The sequence below is a fragment of the Piliocolobus tephrosceles genome, chromosome 1, assembly GCF_002776525.5.
Source record: "Piliocolobus tephrosceles isolate RC106 chromosome 1, ASM277652v3, whole genome shotgun sequence".
Classification (NCBI taxonomy): Eukaryota; Metazoa; Chordata; class Mammalia; order Primates; family Cercopithecidae; genus Piliocolobus; species Piliocolobus tephrosceles.
The window spans coordinates 63031188-63054293 of record NC_045434.1 but is presented as its reverse complement, the minus strand read 5'-3'; the positions used below and the strand labels follow the sequence as shown (position 1 = coordinate 63054293).

General features: G+C 44.3%; 2 protein-coding genes across 10 annotated transcripts in view; one reads left to right on the top strand and one right to left on the bottom strand.

The window, feature by feature from the left end:
• Positions 1-12450, bottom strand: part of SRGAP2 (SLIT-ROBO Rho GTPase activating protein 2) — a 252984-nt gene extending 240534 nt beyond the window's left edge. For all 7 annotated transcript variants that reach the window (XM_023186951.3, XM_023186952.3, XM_023186953.3 and 4 more), the window contains exons 1-2: positions 11985-12450; positions 9596-10204 (exon numbers count right to left, since the gene is read on the bottom strand). In XM_023186951.3, coding sequence (XP_023042719.1) covers positions 9596-9662 — 67 coding nt within the window. In that variant the 5' untranslated portion in view covers positions 9663-10204; positions 11985-12450. The remainder of the gene's footprint in view (positions 1-9595; positions 10205-11984) is intronic.
• Positions 10771-23106, top strand: part of FAM72A (family with sequence similarity 72 member A) — a 21005-nt gene continuing 8669 nt past the window's right edge. Inside the window, exons 1-3 of one of the 3 annotated variants that reach the window (XM_023186959.2) lie at positions 10771-11790; positions 16057-16134; positions 20110-20234. In XM_023186959.2, the coding sequence (XP_023042727.1) occupies positions 11639-11790; positions 16057-16134; positions 20110-20234 (355 nt within the window). In that variant the 5' untranslated portion in view covers positions 10771-11638. Of the gene's footprint in view, positions 11791-12449; positions 13757-16056; positions 16135-20109; positions 20235-23106 lie in introns of those variants that run through there. The other 2 variants (XM_023186958.2, XM_023186960.3) reach the window with 2 other exon arrangements.

Genomic DNA, 23106 nt, shown 5'->3' with positions numbered 1-23106 from the left:
AGCTACAATAGTCTTCCAGACACGTTTGCTATCTGAAGGGACCTTATGATAAACTATTTATTTAGCATTTAATATTTGCCATACACTGAGCCAGTACTCTAAACACAACTGCAATTAATAGCAAGACAGGTCTCATTATCTCCATGTCACAGAAGAGGAGGCTTGGAAGAGAAGCTGAGTGACTTGAGCAAAGTCACACAGCAAGGAAGTGAAGTTGACAAGACTCCAACTGCAGGCTGGTTCCAGAGCCTATATTCTTTGCATTGCACTACACAACTTCAAAACATTCCTACATTCAGAAGTCTGGTAGAAGAAAAAAGAATGAAATACAAATATTCCAAACATAAGGCAGTATGAGATCAATGCCATATGAGAGCTATTAAGAGAAGTACTGTGTGGGTGAAATAGAAAAGAAGGGTTATTTCTGGTCAGAGCAATTAAGGAAGGAATCCCAGAAACGTTGGGCTTTACCAGAAAGGTGAGATTTTTTTTTTTTTTTTTTTTTTGAGATGGAGTTTCACTCTTATTGCCCAGGCTGGAGTGCAATGGCGTGATCTCGGCTCACAGCAACCTCTAGCTCCTGGGTTCCAGTCATTCTCCTGCCTCAGCCTCACAAGTAGCTGGGATTACAGGCATGTGCCACCACCCCCAGCTAATTTTATATTTTAAGTAGAGACGGGGTTTCACCATGTTAGTCAGGCTGGTCTGGAACTCCTGACCTCAGGTGATCCACTGCACCCGGCAGAAGGGTGAGATTTCAAAAGGTGAAGATACAGGACTGGGCAGTGAAAAAGGGGCATTCCATGAACAACACGCAGAACTTAGACTCTGGCAACAACCAAGGTTCCTATTCCATCATTCACCAGTTGCAGACCCTGGGGGAATAACTGAATGTCCTACACCTCATTTTTTTAATCAGTAAAATGGGATACTAGTAACATCTTTTTCCTAAAGTTGAAGTAAGGATTATGGAATAATCTACATAAAGTATTTTGCATAATGCCTAGTAAGTGGTAAGCATCCAACAAAGAGCAAACGTTAGCTAGTAGTCTATGTGTTTAAAGAATGGTAAGCAGTCAAGTTAGATTTCCAGTCCTCCTAAAACAAAATAAAAAATGTGGTTGAAACAAGAGGTTGCATTCAGACTGAGAAGGAAGTTCATGTCTACCTTAGAAAGTTGGTCTGTATTTAGCAGGCAATAGGAAGTCAATCATTAGAAGAAAGAAGCCATATTAAAAATATTTTGAGTAGATCTCCAGTGGGAGCCCCTAGACCCTCTCCTTGACATCTGGCTCATTTGTGACCCCTTCTAAAAAGGCATGAGGCCCTAAGACTGGTTCAAGCCAGATCTATTTTTTCATTTGCTTTTGTTTTTGAGATGGGGGCTTGCTCTGTCACCCAGGCTGGAGTGCAGTGGCACAATCTCGCTCACTGCAACCTCCACCTCCTGGTTTCAAGCGATTCTCCTCCCTCAGCCTCCCGAGTAGCTGGTATTATAGGCACCCCACCACGCCCAGCTAATTTTTGTATTTTTGTAGAGATGAGGTTTTACCACGTTGGCCAGGCTGGTCTCGAACTCCTGACCTCAGGTGATCCATCCACCTTGGCCTCCCAAAGTGCTGGCATTACAGGCATAAGCCACCGCGCCCGGCCAAGCCATATCTATATGTAAACAGATACTGTCATTAGTCCACTCCTAACATGGCCATGATTTTTTTTCTTTTCTTTCTCACTCCATCCTGTACCTTCCCTTCTAAAAGCAGAGTAATGGCTGAGATACAATTATTAACCCGACTTACCTTGGAGTTGTCTTGGTTAAACAAATTTTCCAGAAACTAATCTGGGTAGCTTAGATCATTATTTGTTACTTTTTAAAATTTGTTAATACCAGGCTTTCACTTAGTTATCTTGAAGCTAATGCCTTTTCTATAACATAATTATTAGCTCTGTCACCTAGGCTAGAGTGCAATAGTGCAATCATGGCTCCCTACAATCTCGAACTCCTGGGCTCAAGCAATCCTGCTTCATCCTCCTAAGACAGCCTAGGTCTACAGGTGTGTGCCATCACACCCAGATAATTTTCCTTTTTTTTTTTGAAATGGAGTCTTGCTCTAGTTGCCCAGGGTGCACTGCAATGGCAAGATCTCGGCTCACTGCAACCTCTGTCTCCCAGGTTCAAGGGATTCTCGTGCCTCAGCCTCCCGAGTAGCTGGGATTACAGGTGTCTGCCACCACACCCGGCTATTTTTTCTATTTTTAGTAGAGATAGAGTTTCACCATATTGGCCAAGCTGGTCTTGAACTCCTGACCTCAGGTGATCTGCCCACCTCAGCCTCCCAAAGTCCTGGGATTACAGGCATAAGCCACCGTGCCCAGCCAGTTTTTTTGTTTGTTTTTTTCTTTCCTTGCAGAGATAGGGTCCCACTATGTTTCCCGGTTCAGTCTTGAACTCCTGGGTTCAAGCAATCCTCCCACCTTGGCCTCCCAAAGTGCTAGGATTATAGATGTGAGCCACCGTGCCTGGCCAATAGTACTGGTTTATTAATATATTATAATGAAGAAACTTTGAGGGTAATGATTGGATTCACTATCTTGACTGTGTTGGTTTTATGGGTGTTATATATGTCAAAGTCTATCAAATTGTATACCTTAAATATGTGCAATTTATTAAATGTCAATTAAATCTCAATAAAGCTATTAAAAATATGGTAAAAGTTTAGTAATTCATGTAATTATTAAAAGGTGTACAACTTTATAATTAATATACTAATATACAAGCTAATGCATATATTAAAACCTTAAGTTTAAAAAATGTATCAGGACAAGTGATTATATAGAAATGTATATACAGGCTTGTAAAACTTCAGTAGAGTGTACCTTTTAAAAAAATAACCAGCCTGTGCAATGCAGGGAGACTTCATCTCTACGAAAAATTTTAAAACTAGCCAGGTGTGGTAGCATGTGCCTATAGCCCCAGCTACTTGGGAGGCTGAGGTGGGAGGATCACTTGAGCCCACGAAGTCAAGGCTGCAGTGAGTCATGATCAAGCCACTGCAATCCAGCCTGGGTGACAGAGTGAAACCCCATCTGAAAAAAAAAAGAAAGAAAAAAGAATACACCTATGTTACACCTATGTTCACAGCAGCATTATTCAAAATAGGCAAAAGGTAGAAGCAACCCAAGTGTTCATCAATGAACGAATGGGTAAACAAAATGGGGTGTGTGTGTGTGTGTGTATATATATATATATATATATATATATATACAAATTTATTTTTTTTTTTTTTGTAGACGGAGACTCCCCCTGTCGCCCAGGCTGGAGTGCAGTGGCCAGATTTCAGCTCACTGCAAGCTCCGCCTCCCGGGTTTACGCCATTCTCCTGCCTCAGCCTCCCGAGTAGCCAGGACTACAGGCGCCTGCCACCTTGCCCGGCTAGTTTTTTGTATTTTTTAGTAGAGACGGGGTTTCACCGTGTTAGCCAGGATGGTCTCGATCTCCTGACCTCGTGATCCGCCTGTCTCGACCTCCCAAAGTGCTGGGATTACAGGCTTGAGCCACTGCACCCGGCCACAATTAAATATTATTCAACCTTAAAAAAGAAAGAAATTTGGACATATGCTACAACATGGATGAACTTTGAGGACATTACAGGAAGTGAAATAAGCCAGTAACAAAAAATATATACACTATGATTCCACTTACCTGCAGTATCTGGAGTTATCAAATAGAGACAAAGTACAATGATGCTTGCCAGAGATAGGGGCAGGAGGGAATAGGGAGTTATTGTTTAATGAGTATAAAGTTTCAGTTTTGCAAGATGAAAAGAGTCGCATAGATGGATGGTAGTGATGGTTGCACAACAATGTGAATGTGCTTAATGCTACTGAACTGTACTCTAGAATGGTTAAGATGGTCAATCTCCTGTGTTTCTACCACGATTACAGAGAATAAGGGAGATATGAGAGTTCCTACACATTATTGTAAAATCAGTAAGGGTGTTAATTTTGTAATTTTTAAAAATGCTTTTAAGTGCTGCTATTATTTATTTTTAAACCAACTTCCAAGGCAGCTTTCCCAGATTCCCCAAAAAGTCAATTCTGGAGCTGACACCAGGTTAAAACTGTTCATTTTAATTTTATTACAACCAGAAATCTACATATCAACTGCTTTTTCCCTGCAATATGACATATTTTCCTAACGTAGTTGTCAGAGGTCAAGGGTATAAGGTAAGCACAATTCCCATGAAGAGTTCTCACTTCTGGAAGGAGAACTCTACAGGTGTCACTGGGTAGCCCAATTTATCTGGAATGAATAATGGGAGTCAGGGTCTGGGCACCTGCTGATTTTAATAGTAAGGGCACCTACATACTGCAGCTAGGTCAAACTCTGGACACCTCATAGCAGAGAAATGATCAGAGCCTGTCGAAGCTTTCAAACTGCATGATACATAATGGATGTGGCCATAACTACCAGATAGGCTTCTTCAAAGGAAATTTCTGTTCTCATTCCCCAAAAGAACACCTGAAATTGAAAAAGCTAAGGACCCCTCACAAACACTGTTTCCAACTACTGCTTCTTTGCACAGTACACTGCATCTCCTGGCTCCTTGCCCACCACCTTCCTCCAGGGTCTTTCAATTGCAAGATGTAGAGTATGGTACTTGAATGTTTCCAAGAGCTTCATTTTCTTCCAGGAGTTCACCTTACTAATGCAGAGTAGCTTTTTTTGTTGCTGTTTTTTCCCCTGAGCAAGGGATGAGGAGCCCTCAATCATCTTACAGGAAAATGATAGCATCTGCTTGAGGATTCCAACTAAATGTTTTACTGCAGCTTTTCAAACTGATTATATTTAACTGATTATATTTAAAACTGATTAACTGATTATATTTAAAGCTCCCTTGGGGAATGGGAGCTGTGAGGAAAGAAGCTTTGAAGAAGACCTTTTTTGGCGTGAATGAAAAATTGCTCAGACCTCCCAAGGGAAAGAGCTTGTTTATATACCAGGCATCAGCATTCCCAAGTACATATACATACACAATATGACTCCAGTTTTAAATTTCATCTCCTGCTCTTGAAGGGTCCTGAAAGGGTTAAACTGTTCCAGGCAAAGGCCTGCACTTTTTCTATCACAATGCTCCAGATGGAAATTACAAAATTTCACTTCCATCTCTGTGGTACACACACACTGTTCTCCTAAGATATATATAAAAAAAAAGACAAGACCCCTAATGTTCTCAAGAAAGAAAACATGACTGCTCAGCATATAGTGCCACTCTGTTTCAGACTATTTCTCCTGGAATATTTGCATGAACATCAATCTCAAGCTTTCTGGGAGACTGTAAAAACTCAAGGTATAGAGAGAGTAAAGGAAAGGCGCCTTAAATAAGGAAAGAACAACAGCTGGGACTGTATACAGTCATGTGTATGCACCCAAATACCACCCAGATTCACAACCCTGGTAACCATGCCCTGCACCTTACCACTTTCGCTGCTCCAATCCCAGCAACAAGCTAACAGGCTAGAGGCCAAAGGCTTCAGGTTATGACCATGAATATGACCAGGGTTGTAAAGAATTTCCAGAGATTATTGTACATCAGCCCTCCATACCTGCAGGTTCCATATCCACAGATTCAAACAAATGGAAATGGCAAATATTCAGGAAAAAAAAAAATAACAACAATAAAAATAATAATATAACAATTTAAAATAATATGAATTTTAAAAGATTATAACAACTATTTACATAGCATTTACACTGTATTAGCTATTACAAGTAATCTAGAGATGATTTAAAGCATACAGGAGGATGTGTGTACATAGGTTGTATGCAAATACTACACCATTATTTATCAGGGACTTCAGCATCTGAAGATTTTGGTATCCTGGGGGAAGTGGGGGCACTCCTAGAACCAATCCCCTGAGGATACTGAGGGACAACCACATATGAAAGCACACTGTAAATCAGAAAGAGCTACTATGTAGAATACTATTGCTTTCAGTCAGACATTGAGAGGCATGAACTTTCAAAGGAACCTGAGCACCCACAAACCAGAAACAATGATGGTTTTTAAGAAGACACTACAATGCAGGCTGACTAAAAGGCACACCCCTCATAAAACCACCCTGGGGTAGGGTTGGGGCTGAAGCCTCAGGAGTTCCTCAGGGCACATGCAAGCAGGTGGTTTATAGGGAGGCAAAATCAAGGGATAGAGAGGGTCCCAGAAAGGGTCCCACGAGATGAGGGTCCCATTTAGAGTCCATTTGACTCAAACAATTCTGACTGAAAAAACAGGACCTGAGACTCTGGTCAAAGACATGCAGAACCACAGTGGCCAATAATTAGTTTACTTGTTCACTAACAGAAAAAGAAACTGACGTCCAGAGGGTTTAAGTGACTGACCCGAGATCTTTTGTTACGACTAAATGAACTTAAGCTAGAACTCAAGTTTCATTCCTTGACTTATTTCCTATCATTTAATAGCTGGCACTTTGGGAGTGAATATGCAATGCAGTCTCAATAGCCCAATTCAGCAAAAGAAAGGCTCACAGAGTAGACCGTACCATTACTGAGCACTTACAAGTGCCAGATACTGTTCTAAATAATTTACATATCTCATCAACAACTCACTATTACCTTAGGAAATCTATTTTATTTTACCTATTTTCCAAATAGGAAAACTGAGGCTCAGACAAGTCAGGTAACTTGCCTGAAGTGAAAGGCTAGCAACTGGCAGAACCAAGATTTAAACCTGAATCCCTTTGACTCTAAAAATTGCACATAACCACCAAACCAAACAGCACAGCTGTTACAGTAATTTTCTTTTTATCTTGGCATCTGTAAGAGAAGTAAGTCTGGCAGCACCATGAGTCCCATATAACACATAAAAAGCTGACACTCATAATAATTCTGACCCAGGGATTCTAGCTATTGGGGGGCAGAGCCAAATCAGATCGCAGGCCCTTTGTCTCCAAATTCTGCGCTATTCCATAGACAGCCCAGCTTCCAGAATATAAGCTCCACAAGGGTGGAGACTTTTTCTTCTTCACAGCTGTATTGCCAATCCCCAGAACACATAGCAAGCACTCAATAAATAGTTAATGAATAAAGGAATGAAGTCAAGCTGCCATGGTTTGGCTGTGTGACCTTGGAAGGGCTTCTCATTCTCTCTAAGCCTCAGTTTCCTTATATGGTGAATGGAAGGTGATAATAATACCCATTTCCTGGGTTGATGTGAGGATTAAACCAGACCATTCATTTAAAGCACTTGGGACAGACTGGAACATAATGAGCAACCAAAGTGTAATCTACTATTATCATTATCATTATTACTACCATTATTCATTGACAGATTTGGGCTCCTTAAGAATTTTTTATTTTTTCCCACCCTGGTCAGATGATGTTTCATAGTAAAAATACAGAATAGGGAATTGAGAGTTGGTAAACCTGTTTCTAGTTTCAGATCTGCCACCATCTAGCTGTGTGACCTTGGACAAGCCTCTTCAGTTCTCTGTATTCTCCTCAGCTGTAAAATGAAGGACTAAACTACTCAAATCAGTTCCATAAGCATTCATCATGCACCTTCTCGGAATAAGACATCATGCTCAGCCACCTATTAAATTCTATGATCCTGAATAGTATCAATGGAAAAATATCAGAGCAAAGCAAAACAGTCTCCTGTTTGTGGCAAGGTTGAAGAGAAAACCCAAATAGCCATCTGCATTACATCATCTCAATGAGCAATGTTTGTAAATATCCGAAGTGTTTAATTTTGAGACACTCTTGAGAAATCCTTTGCCAAAAAGAAATTGGCAGATATGGTTCTATTAACACCTATCGCCTTGAACCTTCCAAAAAATAAACATTTAAAATCACTTTGCACCTTAGTCAAATGGCATGCTTCTGGAGAGAAATCTGGGAAGATCAAAGTTATTAACACTCCCGATGGCAACAGTTTAAGAATAGGATGTGTACAAAAAAAAAAAAAAAAAAAAAAAAAAAAAAAAAAAGACATATCTGGTTAAAACTGCAGGGGGGATTCCAAGAGCAAATGCAGTGCATCTGGACAGGACACGGAGGTCAGTTGGCTATTGTTTACAAAAACAGGCCTGGATTATGAACAGTGACAAGAGGCCAAGACCTCAGTTATAACTCACAACCACACCTCTCTCAATCCCAGTTCAACTGAAGCTATCAATCAGTCAACCCCCCCATCTCTGTAATAAACCTACCAATGTTTTCATCCAAGTGGATAGAAGGCCCCTTAGGGTACCTCCAACATTGACCAAACTAATGACATAAAAAAGATCCTGTAGGTACAATGAGGACTTCAGACTACCTTCCAACCTTCCAAGAGATAAGGGAGTTGCCCATTTCAAACTCTACCCCTACCCCCACCCCCCAACAATCACTAGAGGGGAGACATGGCCCTTCCCAGGTCCTCTCTGACAGGAAAAGGTCTCCTTGCACTGGTGCAGGGAAAGGAGGGGCCCCTCCCTCTGTACTCTGAAACAAAGGAAAACCCAGAGCTCCAACCATGTGGTGTAACATTCAAGGCCACCCACCTCTTCCACTCCCCAGCTAAGGTCTCAATGGGCTGGAGCCACATGGCTCTTTCCAGTGACTGACCAGGAAGGGACAGTGCCTTGCACAAACACATGCTACAGCTCTTTAACAGACAGGAACCCTTCCTATGGGAAGTACTGGTTTAAAAAACGCTATCTGAGTAAGGGCTCTTATTCATGAGTCAAGTCAGACAGTCGACTAGATGAGAAGACAGGTCACTTGGTTTCTCCTAGTCCACATTTCGCTTTACCCTTCACATTTTTCAGGAGAGGGAAATGGGGCTTTAAAAACATGTCTTCCAGAGCAGAGGGTCAAAGCACAGAAGGGTTAAACAATTATGTCTTCCCATTTTCCAGAATCAGCATCAACCAGCTACCCTAACAACTCTATTCAGTTTTAGGTGAGGGCGGAGACCGGGCGTTGGTGGCCTTATTCTATGATCTCTGATTGTATGCAGGCCGACCAGAGACCGGGCAGGTACAAGGTGCACCCAAGGTGGCAATGGACCTTTGGTGCCAATGCCACAGCAAATCTCATGTTTTAATATAGTGCATCCGAAAAACCCCGCCTCTCCCAAGGCTCTCCAAATGGTACACCTTCTCAAGGTTGCCTTTCTGTCTGGACTCCTCTTCAATCTCTGAAACAAACGTCCAAACACCTGTCAGATTTCAGTTGTCTTTTAAGGAAACCTGACCCAGAGAACCGGAGGCAAATTGTGCCTTTTTCTCTCTAAGAGCCTCCTGCCCCTCCCCCCACCCTGTCCAGCTTGGGGGAAAGGGCTGCCAAAATCATGGTCAGCCCTACAAAGATACTCCTACAGCCCACTCCAAAAATTCCTTTCCAGTGTCAATGGCCGCTGGCACTGCCCATCCTTTGGAGGTTCAGACCCATCTATGAAACAAACCACCTCTGGGGTCAGCCTGCCCCCATCTGCTCCACCCAAAGAAATGAACAACCTGCAAATCGCGGTGGAAATACACGCCTCACCAGTCCACAGAGCATTTGCAGTGTGCTATTTTTCAAAGCCCTTACCTTTGACCTGAGTGTCGTACTCTGCTATGATCTCCTTATCCTTTTTGAATTTGGCTGGAGACGTCATGTTTTCCTTCTTTCTTCCAAATTCGAATTGTGAATTGATAGATCCACGGAAAAAATCCAACCACCTAAATCAATACCTCCAAGACCGCTTCTCTCGAGGGCAGAAGGGGCCCCCCGCGGTGGTCTCCAGCGCTCCGTGGAGCGCGGGCTGCGGGCTGGGCAGGCGGCTACGGCGGGCACATGCAGACGGTGGGCGCTGGGGCCGGGTGCGGCGGCGGCTGGTGCCTGTGCTAGAGCCGGAGCTGCAGCCTCAGCATTAGCCGGGAGAACTGCAGCGCCCGGAGGCTGGCCTGGGGTCTGACATCAACGACACAGGCAGGGAGTGGAAGTCCTTCCGCACAACATGATGTGGGGCTGCGGGGGTGTGGACGCGCCCAGCTGTGTCCCCGGGAGGGAGTGGGTGCTTTTTGGGGTACCGGGGGAGGGCTGGGCGTGTTTCGCGGTTTTTTGTCGTAGAGGCTCAAAGATGCTGCAAATCAAATCCCAAACGGGAGCCGCAGCAGCGCAGACTGGATCGGAAGTCGTTTGCTCCGGTTCACTTGCCTGTAAATGCAGGAAAAGGGGGAGGGGGCGATCAGCCAGAGCGCAGATCCTAATCGCGGCGGGGGTGGGGTAGGGGACGTCGTTCCGAGCCCGCCCTGAGCCCATTCCTGTCGGCTTAACGCCTCCCGACCCGCAGAGCCCGGCGCGGCGAGGTGAGGAGGAAGGAAGCTCCCTCCGGATTTTGTTTTAAGGCCGAAAGAAAACACTTTGGAGCAGCCGCCTGCGCGGGCTTCGGGCGGGGACTGCAGGAACGCGGGGCACCGGGCGGGGACTGCGGCACCTCGGCGGCCTCCCGAGCCCCGCCAGCGCTGGGCAGCGGCCAGCCCGAGAGCCCTCCCGACCTAGCCCCGGACGGGGCCCCAGACCCCCGGCGGGGGCACCTCCCTGTACATCAAAGGGGATCAAAGCCGGGGAGGGACAAGCCACCCGGGCACAACTTTTCTTCTCCTCCCGCCCCTCCTCCCAGTTGTTTTGTTTTTGGTTACTAGCTTCTCTTGGCAGCAAAATGTTGGTGGCGGGGTGAGGGGGGGCAAATCTGCAGGAAAAAGCCTGCTCGGCACGGGACACATCCAGGAAAACAATGTGGTCAGCTGAAGCAGGAAACGGGTTAGAGGATAGGGTCGGAGCCGGGAAAACCGGGGGGCGGCGAGCGGAAGGCAGCCGTCGCCTCCCCCAAGCTAGGGACGATAGTGACTATAAATGCCACCTCCAAAAATTTTTTCCCACCCAAGCCCAGAGATCCCAGATATCGCACCCAATCCCAGGCTGGGGATGGGGGGAGGTCGGTGAGGTCGCAGTCCTGACTCCTCGCACCAGGCGGTGCCCGAGAAGATCCTGCCCCGGACCAGGCCCAGGAGGCGGGAGGGACGCAAGCGGGAGCGGGGAGCCCGGCGTCTAGCTCCCCCGCGTGCCGCAGTGGCGACCCTTCCTACTTGGTCGTTCCTTTTCCTCCGAGCGCCAGGAGGAGGAAGCTCCCGCTAGCGTCTCCCACTTCCCGCGGCTGGAGGAAGGGGCCACACTGAGGGAACAAGACAGGGAGCAGAGGCGGCGGGGTTCAGGCGGACGGGAAGCGGGAGGCGGGTGTGAGATGGGGTCCTGAGGGTGGAAGGGAGCCCGGGGACAAACGGAGTTGCACACGCTGGGAAGGCGGGAGGGGGCAAGGAGAAGGCTGCCTTAGAGGTGAGGTGAATTGGGAGACGATCATGGGTCGCGATGTCGCGTGAAGCGCAAGGATGTCAGGAACTGTGGGGACCGAGATATGGTCTAGGAAAGGGAGTGGGCGAAGAGAAGTCTATCGGGGCGGGCCGGGGGGTGGGACTGGGGGAGAGCCCCGGAAGCTGAGCGAACACTCATCCTCCTGGGTCCTAGGCTGGGACCCGGGCTGTCCGCCAGGGCTGGGAGACAGTGGAGAAGGACGGTCGATGGTTACGCGCGATGCCAACGACGACCGCCCCACGGTGGACCGCGGCTGCCCGTGTGCGGAGGAACGGGAGAGGCGGCTGGGTGCGGGCTGCGCTGCGGTCCGAGAGCCAGGACAGAGTCCCAGGCTGTACAGTGATGGGCGGAGAGACTCGCAGTCCTGAGAAGTATTATGGGCTGTACTGGGAGATTTGGAGAGGGTGGAGGGGGGGGCGGTCTGAGGGATTCCGGGCGGCACCGCTAAGGCGATGCCGCGAGCAGCATCCGCGCCTTCTCCCTCCCGCCCCAGCCCGGGTTTGTTCAGTCAGGGCTCCAGCCCGGCGGCCGGGAGGAAGAAAAGGAAGAGGGAAGGAGCCTTTACCTGGCTCTGACGCGACGGGTCCCAGGCCCCCGGCTCCGCTTCCCACTCAGAGATCTCCTCCCCTCTCTTCCCCGCCACCCGTTTCTACGCAGACCGCTGCCCCAGTCCCTTGAGGAGCCTCCGCCAACTCCGCAGGACCCCGCCGGGAAGCAGAGCCCACCCCTTTACCAATCACCGCCCGTTTTCTATCGACCGATGGGGCCCATAGCCAATAAGAAGAGCTGATCCCGAGAGGCCCGGAATGAGAGGGAGGAGCTGGCAAAACTTGGAGGTGTGACTAGCACTGCCGAGGCGTGGTCACAGATTAAGCTCCACCCGGAGTTGTCGAACCCCCTGAGTAGAACTGATGGGCGGGATTAAGATGGAACCGACGACCAAACACAAACTCTTGAGCTAAGGCATGGCCAATTGGGCCGGGGTAGAGAGGAGGGGTGTTGCGGGTAATTTTAGCCAATAGAGAGTAGAGACCGGTGGGGACTGTAGAACCTCTTCCAATAAGAAGCGGGAAGGGCGTGCCTTGCCACTTTCACTAGGGCAAAAGGAGGGTTTACCGAAACCTCCCGAAACCGGCCAATGAGATCGGAGGCGGAGCCAAGCTCAGCCAACCAGAAAGCCGAACTGATCTCAGCACCGTTACTGGGCGGTGCCTACGGTCTTCAAGCCACTAAGCTCTCGTCAGGGGAGGCCCCGGAGCCTTCCAATGAGGGACTGGGGCGAACTCTAGTTCTTCCAATCGATGCGCGGCGCTGGCAATTCAAACTGATACCAGGTTGGAGAGGCCGGAAAAGCGGAAGACGGAGCGAAAACCAACGTGTTTGGCGACAGACCCCAGCGCCGACTGATCCCCCAAAGCGACTTCAGCCCTGCCCCACCAACACCACCGCGCGCCCGGGAACAGCCGCTCCGGGAAGAGACCTGAGGGGACTGCGGGGGGCACGAGGGACAGCTGAGAGGAGGGAAGACGCGAGAGAAACAGCGCGAGCACGCTGAGGGCCGGGGGTTGCCAGGAAGGGGGGCCCGCGGACCCGCAGAGCGGAGGAAGGTCCAGGAGAGAGGGGCGGGACGGAGGAGAACCCGGGATCGCCTGGCGGAAAAAGCGAAGGGAGTTTCTGAATCCTGTGAAGAGGAGAAGTGGGAAGGGACGCTTAGCCAGAGATCCGATAGCAGGGAACGGGAGTGCTCCGCGGGAGGGGCTTAATGCTGGGAAAGGGGCGTCTTAAAAGAGGAGAAGCTTTAAATAAGACCATCGGAGAAAGCTGAGGGAATTGCTATGAAAGGGCAGGGGCTGAAGAATAGAGGACTCCTTTAGACAGCAGAAAGGGAAAGCTGTTGAGAAGTTCCCTTCAAACCCCACCTGCCTCCTCTCCAATTCAAACTCCACTCCCTTCTCCAAAAGTTAAAAAGGAAAGCCAAGTTGCCGCGCTCCCCTGTTCCTACTCAATAAATACTTCTACTCCGCCACTGGGAAAACAGAAAAAAACTAATTTCCTTCCCAATATAAGAACTTAGAAAAGCTCGAGGTCTCGCAAGTTGAATTTTAGCCTAGGGGAATCAAAGTAGTAGGAGCACTGCTCTTGTTTTCTTTTTCAAAATCTCACACCTCATCCTTCCTGCGACGCCATGTCTACCAACATTTGTAGTTTCAAGGACCGGTGCGTGTCCATCCTGTGTTGCAAATTCTGTAAACAAGTGCTCAGCTCTAGGGGAATGAAGGCTGTTTTGCTGGCTGATACTGAAATAGACCTTTTCTCTACAGACATCCCTCCTACCAAGTAAGTCATGCTAGTGGCGGGCAACGGTAGCTTTTAACTAAATGGGAACACTTATGGCTTGGATCTGTGGGAGTCAACAAGGAGGTTATCATTTCGGTGTTCCAGCCACTCCCACCAGTTTGATGATCCCCTTGGAATATATCTAAGTGGGCAGACTGTCTGGACAAAGTCTGTGGTTAAGCCAAGGTGGTCAGTCCTGATATAATGCTTCTAGTTCAATTACAGTCATGTGACCACACATCTCTTAAGTTTGATCCCTCGTTCAGTGCCCTGCCCAACCATCCTATTTCGCTGAATCAAGTCCATGACGTAGACTCTAGGTAAATTCAGGCAAAATTTTCTGTGCTCTTGGAGAGGAGAGGTCATTTAAGTATTTCATTTCTATCCATGAAAGTTTGCACCAAAAAAAAAAAATCAGTTTTCTACCATTATTTGCAATTGGCATCCTAAGTCAGATCGTTGTTCATCAAATTCAGTTTTCTTTCCTCAAAACTCTCTCTCTCTGAAAGAGATGTAAATAGATTTTTATGGGATGAAAAATAGAGACTTAGCCTTAATCCTTATCTCCAATAAAGCCTATTTTGGACATTACACATTTGTTCCCATACTTGAAAATCTGTTTGTGGCCGGGTGCGGTGGCTAACGCCTGTATTCCCAACACTTTGGGAGGGGGAGACAGGCGGATCACTGGAGGTAAGGATCAGCCGGGCCAACATGGTGAAACCCCCGTCTCTACTAAAAATATAAAAATTAGCTGGGTATGGTGGCAGGCGCCTGTAATCCCAGCTACTTGGGAGGCTGAGGCAGGAGAATTGCTTGAACCCTGGAGGCGGAGGTTGCAGTGAGCTGAGATCGTGCCATCGCACTCCAGCCGGTTGGGCGGGGCGGGGGTTGGACAAAAGCAAGGCTTTGTCTCAATAAATAAATGAATAAATAAAATCTGTTTGTTTTCAGCCACTAACTGCTTTCGGGTGTAGAGTCCTTAAGAATTTGCCTCCTATTTGGTAAAACAGCCATTTTATTTGACTCAAATAAACCTTTTTCTAGCTCTAAATAGTACTTTCCCTTTCCATAGTCAACGTATATGTGCCCTATGTGAATCTTCAAGATTTAGTTCTTTATTGAAATTGTATTATTAAAAGGAAACTAATTATCCAAAATATGAGTGGACAATTATTCTCTAAGTCTTTGCATATAGATCCAGAGGAAGCAAGCTAATAACCACAATTCATTTTAAATGAATTTCATGATAATGATAGAAGTTTTACAAGTTTTTAAATTTACCCAGGTAAAGCTGTGTACTCTTCCTTTCTTGAAATCTTTTCTGAATTGATCTAAGTGTAATCATGCCTAACAGCAAAGCCAAAAGCTCTCATCTATTGCAGAGATAAATGGGTTATTTTAAAATCTTACCATTTTTTTTAAATTCTAAGTTAATATTTGACATATGTGTGTGTGTGCATCATATATGTATTTCAAAAAAGGAAAAACACTAGAAAATAAATAATAGAACCTACTGCTACAAAGGTCTGAGATTCATTGTCCACTGCTTTTTCTTTTTAGTAGCTCATACACAAATTTAAAATATTAACCCATTCATCTTTGCAATAGCTATGGTAAGTAATAAGGCAGTCATAAGGAAAGCTAGGTGAATTGTTACAGGTTAGACCCAAGTCTAGAATAGAATCAGGTTTTTCCTATTTTCTGCTCTTCTTTGTAGGGATTAAAATAGTAATGAATTAGCTTGCTAAGATGTGTGTGAATCAATGAACACATAAAAAATTTTTAAATGGAAAATTTGTCAGATGTTTATAGTGAGCTCACAAATCTGAACTGACTCTTTAAAAATATACTATAGTTCTATGTTAGCCTTCAGCTCTTTGGATTGACAAAATTTGTGCTAAATCAAGCATAGAATTACTATCCGATTCAGCAGTTCTGGGTTCATATCCCAAAAGAATTCAAAGCTGGATCTTGGAAGAGAGATTCACACCCATGTTCATTAACAGCATTATTCACAATAACCAAGAGGTGGAAGCAATCCGAATGTCCATTGACTATACAGATGAATGGATAAACAAAATGTGGTTTGGGTACCTATAGTTCCACCTACTCGGGAAACTCTGGTAGGAGGGTCACTTGAACCCAGGAGATTCATTACACAACAGTGTGATTATATTTAACACATCTGCTCTGCACACATAAAACTTGCTAAGTTGGTAAATTTTGTTAATTTTTTGCCACAATTAAATTTTTTGTAAAGTACATTTGACTGTCTTTTTATACCTTTCTCTCTCCAGCACAGTGGACTTCACTGGAAGATGCTATTTCACCAAAATCTGCAAATGTAAACTGAAGGACATCGCATGTTTAAAATGGTAATTTGTGGCACTATTCTGGATAGCCCTGGGTTTGGAAGATGGATATTGACACCAAAGCATAAAGATTCAGTGGGCTGCAATAAGCACTGGTATAAAGCATGCAATGAGCCATTGAAAAAGCATTTATTACTTAGAGCTATTTTTTAAAAGGGTTTTGTGATGCTTCACATTAGTATATAATTTTACAATTTTCAAAGTGTATTCACAGTATCCGCTTCAATTTTCAGAACAAGGCAATGTAGGTTAGCGGGGAAAAACACTTGGATTTACAATAATAAAAATCATGTTTGAGGTCTGACCCTACCCTTACTCTCGATGTGATCTTGAATTAACTCCTTAAGCCTCTAAACTGCTGAACCTCTGTTTTCTTACTTAATTTCTAGGTTATTATTTTTTCTTTCTTTGTTTTTAGAGGGGTCTCATACTGTTGCTCAGGCTGGAGTGCAGTGGCATGATCATAGCTCACTGTAGCCTTGAACTCCTGGACTCAAGTGACTCTCCTACCCCAGCCTCCTGAGTAGCTGGGACTACAGGCAGGCACCACTATGCCTGGCTAAGTTTTTTATTTTTTGTAGCAATAGGGTCTTGCTATGTTGCCCAGGCTGATCTCAAACTCCTGGCCTCAAGTGATCCTCCCTCCTCAGCTTCCCAAAGGGCTGGGATTACAGGTGTGAGCCACCGCATCCTACCTTAATTAATTGTTTAATTAATTTTTATTTTTTTTTTTTAGAAGGAGTTTTTGCTCTTGTTGCCCAGGCTGGAGTGCAATGGCACGACCTCAGCTTACTGCAACCTCCACCTCCCAGGTTCAAGTGATTTTCCTGCTTCAGCCTCCCAAGTAGCTGGGATTACAGGCATGCACCACTATGCCCAGCCAATTTTTTTTTTTTTTTCGTATTTTTAGTAGAGACGGGATTTCTCCACGTTGGTCAGGCTGCTGTTGAACTCCCACCCTCAGGTGATCCACCCACCTTGGCCTGCCAAAGTGCTGGGATTACAGGCATGAGCCACCACGCCCAGCCATTCTGTCTTATTAAGATAGAAATTTAATAATCTTCTGTGTTTACCTTATCAAGTTATTGTAAAGATCAAATATGAATGTTAAAAGGCTCAATAAACTATAAATTACAACACAGCTGAGAGCTATTACTATAATCTTTTGAGAAGTAGACAGACATGTTGTTATTTTCATTTTAGGAGGAAAAAAGTTGAAATTTTCTCATTTAGATGGGGTTTCTGTTATAAATGACAATCCTAATAATTTAAATTGGCAAACTCTTCTTATGTTACTATTTTATTTCATTCCTTTATTTAAGCTATACTTATATTGAGGAGCCAGTATGTGGTAGTTGTTACAAGGACTGGAAATACAACAGAATCTAGATGAAGTCACTGGCCTTTGGACATTATTTTCTTTCTTTTCCTTTTTTTTTTTTTTTGAGACGGAGTCTTGTTCTGTCGCTCAGGCTAGAGTGCAGTGGCGCGATCTCTGCTCACTGCAACCTCCGCCTCCCAGGTTTAAGCGATTCTCCTGCCTCAGCCTCCTGAGTAGCTGAGACTACAAGCATGCACCGCCATGCCCAGCTAATTTTTTGTATTTTAGTAGAGACAGGGTTTCACCGTGTTGCCCAGGCTGGTCTCAAACTCCTGAGCTCTGGCAATCCACCCGCCTTGGCCTCCCTAAGTGCTAGGATTACAGGTGTGAGCCACTGCACCCAGCCCACCTGACTAATTTAGTATTTTTAGTAGAGATGGGATTTCACCACGTTAGCCAGGCTGTTCTCAAACTCCTGATCCACCTGCCTCAGCCTCCCAAAGTGTGGGATTACAGGTGTGAGCCACCACTCTTGGGTAACAACATTTTTTTTTTTTTGAGACGGAGTCTTGCTCTGTTGCCCAGGCTGGAGTACAATGACACGATCTCGGCTCACTGCAACCTCCGTCTCCCGTGTTCAAGTGATTCTCTCACCTCTGCCTCCCGAGTAGCTGGGACTACAGGCACACGCCACCATGCCCAGCTAATTTTTGTATTTTTAGTAGAGACAGGGTTTTGCCATGTTGGCCAGACTGGTCTCGAACTCCTGACTTCAAGTGATCTGCCTGCCTTAGCCTCCCAAAGTGCTGGGATTACAGGCGTGAGCCACCACTCCCGAGCAACAACATTTTCAAAAGAAAACCGAAACGGGAAATTTTAATCATATATTGTGTCTAACCCAATGTATCCAAAATATTATTTCAACGTGTAACCAACATAAACTACTAATGTTTTATATTCCATTTTTTGTTCTTACTCTTTGAAATCTGGTGTACATTTTACACTTAACAGCACATCTCAATTCAGGCCAGCCCCATTTCAAGTGTACAACAGCCACATGTGGCTAGTCGCTATTATTCTTGACAGCATAAACCCGGACCTTGGTATGGAGAAGTTTTTATTTTTGTTTTTGGCTATTGAAGGGATTTTAACCAGGGAACAGAATGATCTGATGTAGCCACTAGAATGTTAGCTCCATGAGAACAAGGGCTTTGTTTTGTTTACCACTGTATTCCTAGCACCTAGAGCAGTGCCTGACAGATAGTAGATACTCAATAAATGTTAGTTAAGTGATGAATCAATGGATGAATGAATGAATACAAGTGGTAATTAAAGCCATGGAATTTATTCTTGCAATACATTGCATATATAGGACATGACATGACAAATATCTTGCAATATATTGCATATATAGGACATGACAAATAACTGTCAGTCCTAGTCCAAAAACAACTTTTATTTTCATTTGTTTGCCTTTCAAGCAAGTTATAATTAGAAGACATATTTTAGGTGGGATGGTACCTTTTATAGTAATCTTTATTGGGTCTCATAAAAATGACTGACTCACAAATCTCACAGAGTAAGATTAAGCTTCAATAAGAATTTTTACAACTCAAGGTATAAACAGTTCATGTTGCTATTTTTTTTAAGTACTAGCTAAAACATTCCCTGTAGGTTCACTCTATTTAATATGTGACTAGCTAGTTAAAAAAAAAAAAAAATTGTGAAAGAGTGAGGTACTTCTAATCAGCTAGATAATTCTGAAAACTGTAAAAACTTTTGCAACTTTCTCTAGAGGCTGTAGATTGCTTTATTTCTGAATTCCTTCAAAAACATAGAGACTAAAATTAGAGCAGCCAGATTGTATTTTGTTTACAGGGACTCATGCTGTCTTCCTACCTCTCCATCTGTTGAAACAGTTTTTAGGTGCTGGCATGAAACTAGAACATGTAAGAACCCAACTTGCCACAGTCCTGGGATAGCAAAAACCTTTACCCACAGAACTGAGTTTATTTATTTTGTCTATACAGCACATCAATTTGAGTGGATTATAGAACAAATCACAACATTATGGCATCTAGAAGCTAACTTCTGAAGGGAGAATGCATAAAATAATACTAGCAGGACAAGTGTGGTGGCTCACGCCTGTAATCCCAGCACTTTGGGGGAGGCCGAGACAGGTGGATCACCTGAGTTCAGGAGTTCGAGACCAGCCTGACCAACATGGTAAAACCCTGTCTCTACTAATAATACAAAAATTATCTGGGCATGGTGGCATATGCCTGTAATCCCAGCTATTCTGGAGGCTGAGGCAGGAGAATCACTTGAACCTGGGAGGCGGAGGTTGCAGTGAGCTGAGATGGAGCCACTGCACTCCAGCCTGGGTGACAAGAGGAAAACTCTGTCTCAATAACAACAACAACAATAATAATAATAATAGCAAAGAAATGTGAGAATATGTTACTATTATTCACTTAAAGACTGTTTTCCCACTTGATGGTAGAACTGCACCCCCATCCCATCCCAAAGATCCCAGCAATGAAAGTTGTTAGGAGGAAATGAGATCTAAATTATATGGTCTATTTATATAAGCATATGAAAAGACTTATCTGGCCAGTTATTACATGGTATCTAGTAACATTTACTTTCTTTTCTAGTGGGAATATTGTAGGTTATCATGTGATTGTCCCATGTAGTTCCTGTCTTCTTTCCTGCAACAATGGACACTTCTGGATGTTTCACAGCCAGGCAGTTTATGATATTAACAGACTAGACTCCACAGGTAAGAAACAATTGACTTGCACATTCCTGTAACATTTCTCTATCAATACCTGAGTAAAATTCCCAATAGATCATTTCGGCATTCCTTTTAGATCTTCTTAACCGGATCAGCTGGAGTTAAACTTCAATTCTTTTTTCCCAGACATTCACTTATGAAAACTATTAGGCAAAATTCATTGTCATTTCTATGTTCATCCTTGTACTTAAGGCCTCAAACTTGGCTGAATTTCTTGGTCTTTTAAAATGAATATTATAATTGCTCTTAACTGCTGTCTTAATACATATTCTGACTCCAGAGAATTTTTGAAGATTTTAGATTTGATAGTCAAATGTGTGTGTGTGTGTGTATGTGTGTGTCTGTGTCTGTGTGTGTATCTGTGTGTGTGTAAGAAAGGGAGAGGCCAGGCTAGGGCAATGGGAGTTGAGAGGAGGAGGACTAAGCAACCTCTGTATCTAGTGATGCTTCAGAATAAAAACTGACCCAACATCTATGTTAATACGTTATAACAGAATTTTAGTCAAGGGAAATATTTAACACCAAAGTATAAAGTATGTTGTACAGGTGCAGTTGGAGATATTGTGGGTTCAATTCCAGACTACCATAATCATAAAGCAAGCAAATATCACAATTAAAGCAAGTCACACAATTTTTTGGTTTCCCAGTGTATATAAAAGTTTTGTTTACAATATATTGTAGTCTATTAAGTGTGCAATAGCAGGACCTTTAAAAAACAATCTGCATACCTTAATCAAAAAACACTTAGTCAGCCGAGAGCAATGGCTAATGCCTGTTATCCCAGCACTTTGGCAGTCCAAGGCGGGAGGATCACTTGAGCCCAGGAATTTGAGACCAACCTGGGCAACATGCTGAGACCTCATCTCTACAAAAAAATACAAAAATTATCCAGGCATGGTGGTGCATACTGTCGTCCCAGCTACCCAGGAGGCTGAGGTGGGAGGATCACTTGAATTTGGGAGGTAGAGGCTGCAGTGAGCTGTGATCATGCCACTGCATTTCAGCCTGGGCAACAATATGAGACCATGTCTCAAAAAAGAAAAAAAAAATGCTTTATTGCTAAAAACTGCTAATGATCATCTGAACCTTCAGCAAGTCATAATCTTTTTGCTGGTGGAGGGTCTTGCCTTGATGTTGATGACTGCAAACCGATCAGGGTGGTGGTTGCTGGAGGTTAGGATGTCTGTGGCAATTTCTCAAAATAAGACAACAATGAGGTTTGCCACATGGATCAACTCTTCCTTTCACAAAAGATTTCTCTGTGGCATGTGATGCCATTTGATAGAATTTTACACGTAGTAGAACTTCTTTCAAAATTAGAGTCAATCCTCTCAAATTCTACTACTACTTTACCAACTATGTTTATGTAATATTCTAAATCCTTTGTTTTCATTTCAACAATATTTATAGCATCTTCATCAGAGTAGATTTCACCTCAATAAACCATTTTCTTTGCTCATCCGTAAGAAGCAACTCCTCATCCATTAAAGTTTCATCATGAGATTGCAGCAATGCAGTCACGTCTTCAGGCTCCATTTCTAAGTGTAGTTTTCTTGCTATTTCTACCACATCTGCAGTTACTTCCTCCACTGAGTCTAAAACCTCTCAAAGTTACCCCTGAGGGTTGGAATCGACTTCTTTCAAACTCCTGTTAAGGCTGATATTTTGCCCTCCTCCCATGAATCAGGAATGTGCTTTTCCAGAAGATTTTCAATGTACTTTGCCCAGATCCATCAGAAGAATTACTATCTATGGCAGCTATAGCCTTATGAAATGTATCTCTCAAGTAATAAGACTTGAAAGATTAAATTACTTCTTGATCCACAGGCTGCCAAATAGATGTTATTTTAAGGCATTAGAGCAACATTTATCTCCTCAAACAATGCCATCAGAGCTCTTGGGTGACTAGGTGCATTGTCAATGAACAGTAATATTTTCAAAGGGATTTTTCTGAGCAGTAGGTCTTAACAATGGGCTTAAAATATTTAGTAAAACATGTTGTCAACAGATTTGCTGTCGTCCAGGCTTTGCTGTTTCATTGATAGCACACAGGCAAAGTATATTTAGCATAATTCCTAAGAACCGTAGAAATTTCAGAATGGTAAATGAGCATTGGATTCAACTTGAAGTCACCAACTGCATTATCTTCTAACAAGAGATTCAGCCTGTCCTTTGAAGCTTTGAAGCCAAGTATTACTTCTCCTCTCTAGCTATGAAAGTCCTAGATGGCATCTACTTCCAATAGAAGGCTGTTTTGTGTATATTAAAAATCTCTGCTGGATTCAGTGGTTCATGCCTATAATCCTAGGACTTTGGGAGGCCAAGGTGGATGGATCACCTGAGGTCAGGAGTTTAAGACCAGCCTGTCCAATACAGTAGAACTCTGTCTCTACTAAAAATAAAAAATTAGCCGGGCATGGTAGTACATTCCTGTAATCCCAGCTACTTGGGGGGGCTGAGGCAGAAGAATCACTTAAAAGTGGGAGGTGGAGTTTAAGTGAACCGAGATGGCACCATTGCAGCAATAGTGAAACTCCATCTCAAAAAAAAAAAAAAAAAAAAAAGAGGCCAGGCGCGGTGGCTCATGCCTATAATCCCAGCAGTTTGGGAGGGCTAGGTGGGCGGATCACCTGAGGTCGGGAGTTCGAGATCAGCCTGACCAACATGGAGAAACCCCATCTCTACTAAAAATGCAAAACTAGCCGGGCATGGTGACACATGCCTGTAATCCCAACTACTTGCTACTTGGGAGGCTGAGGCAGGAGAATGGCTTGAACCTAGGAGGCAGAGGTTGCGGTGAGCCGAGATCACGCCATTGCACTCCAGCCTGGGCAACAAAAGTGAAACTCCGTCTCAA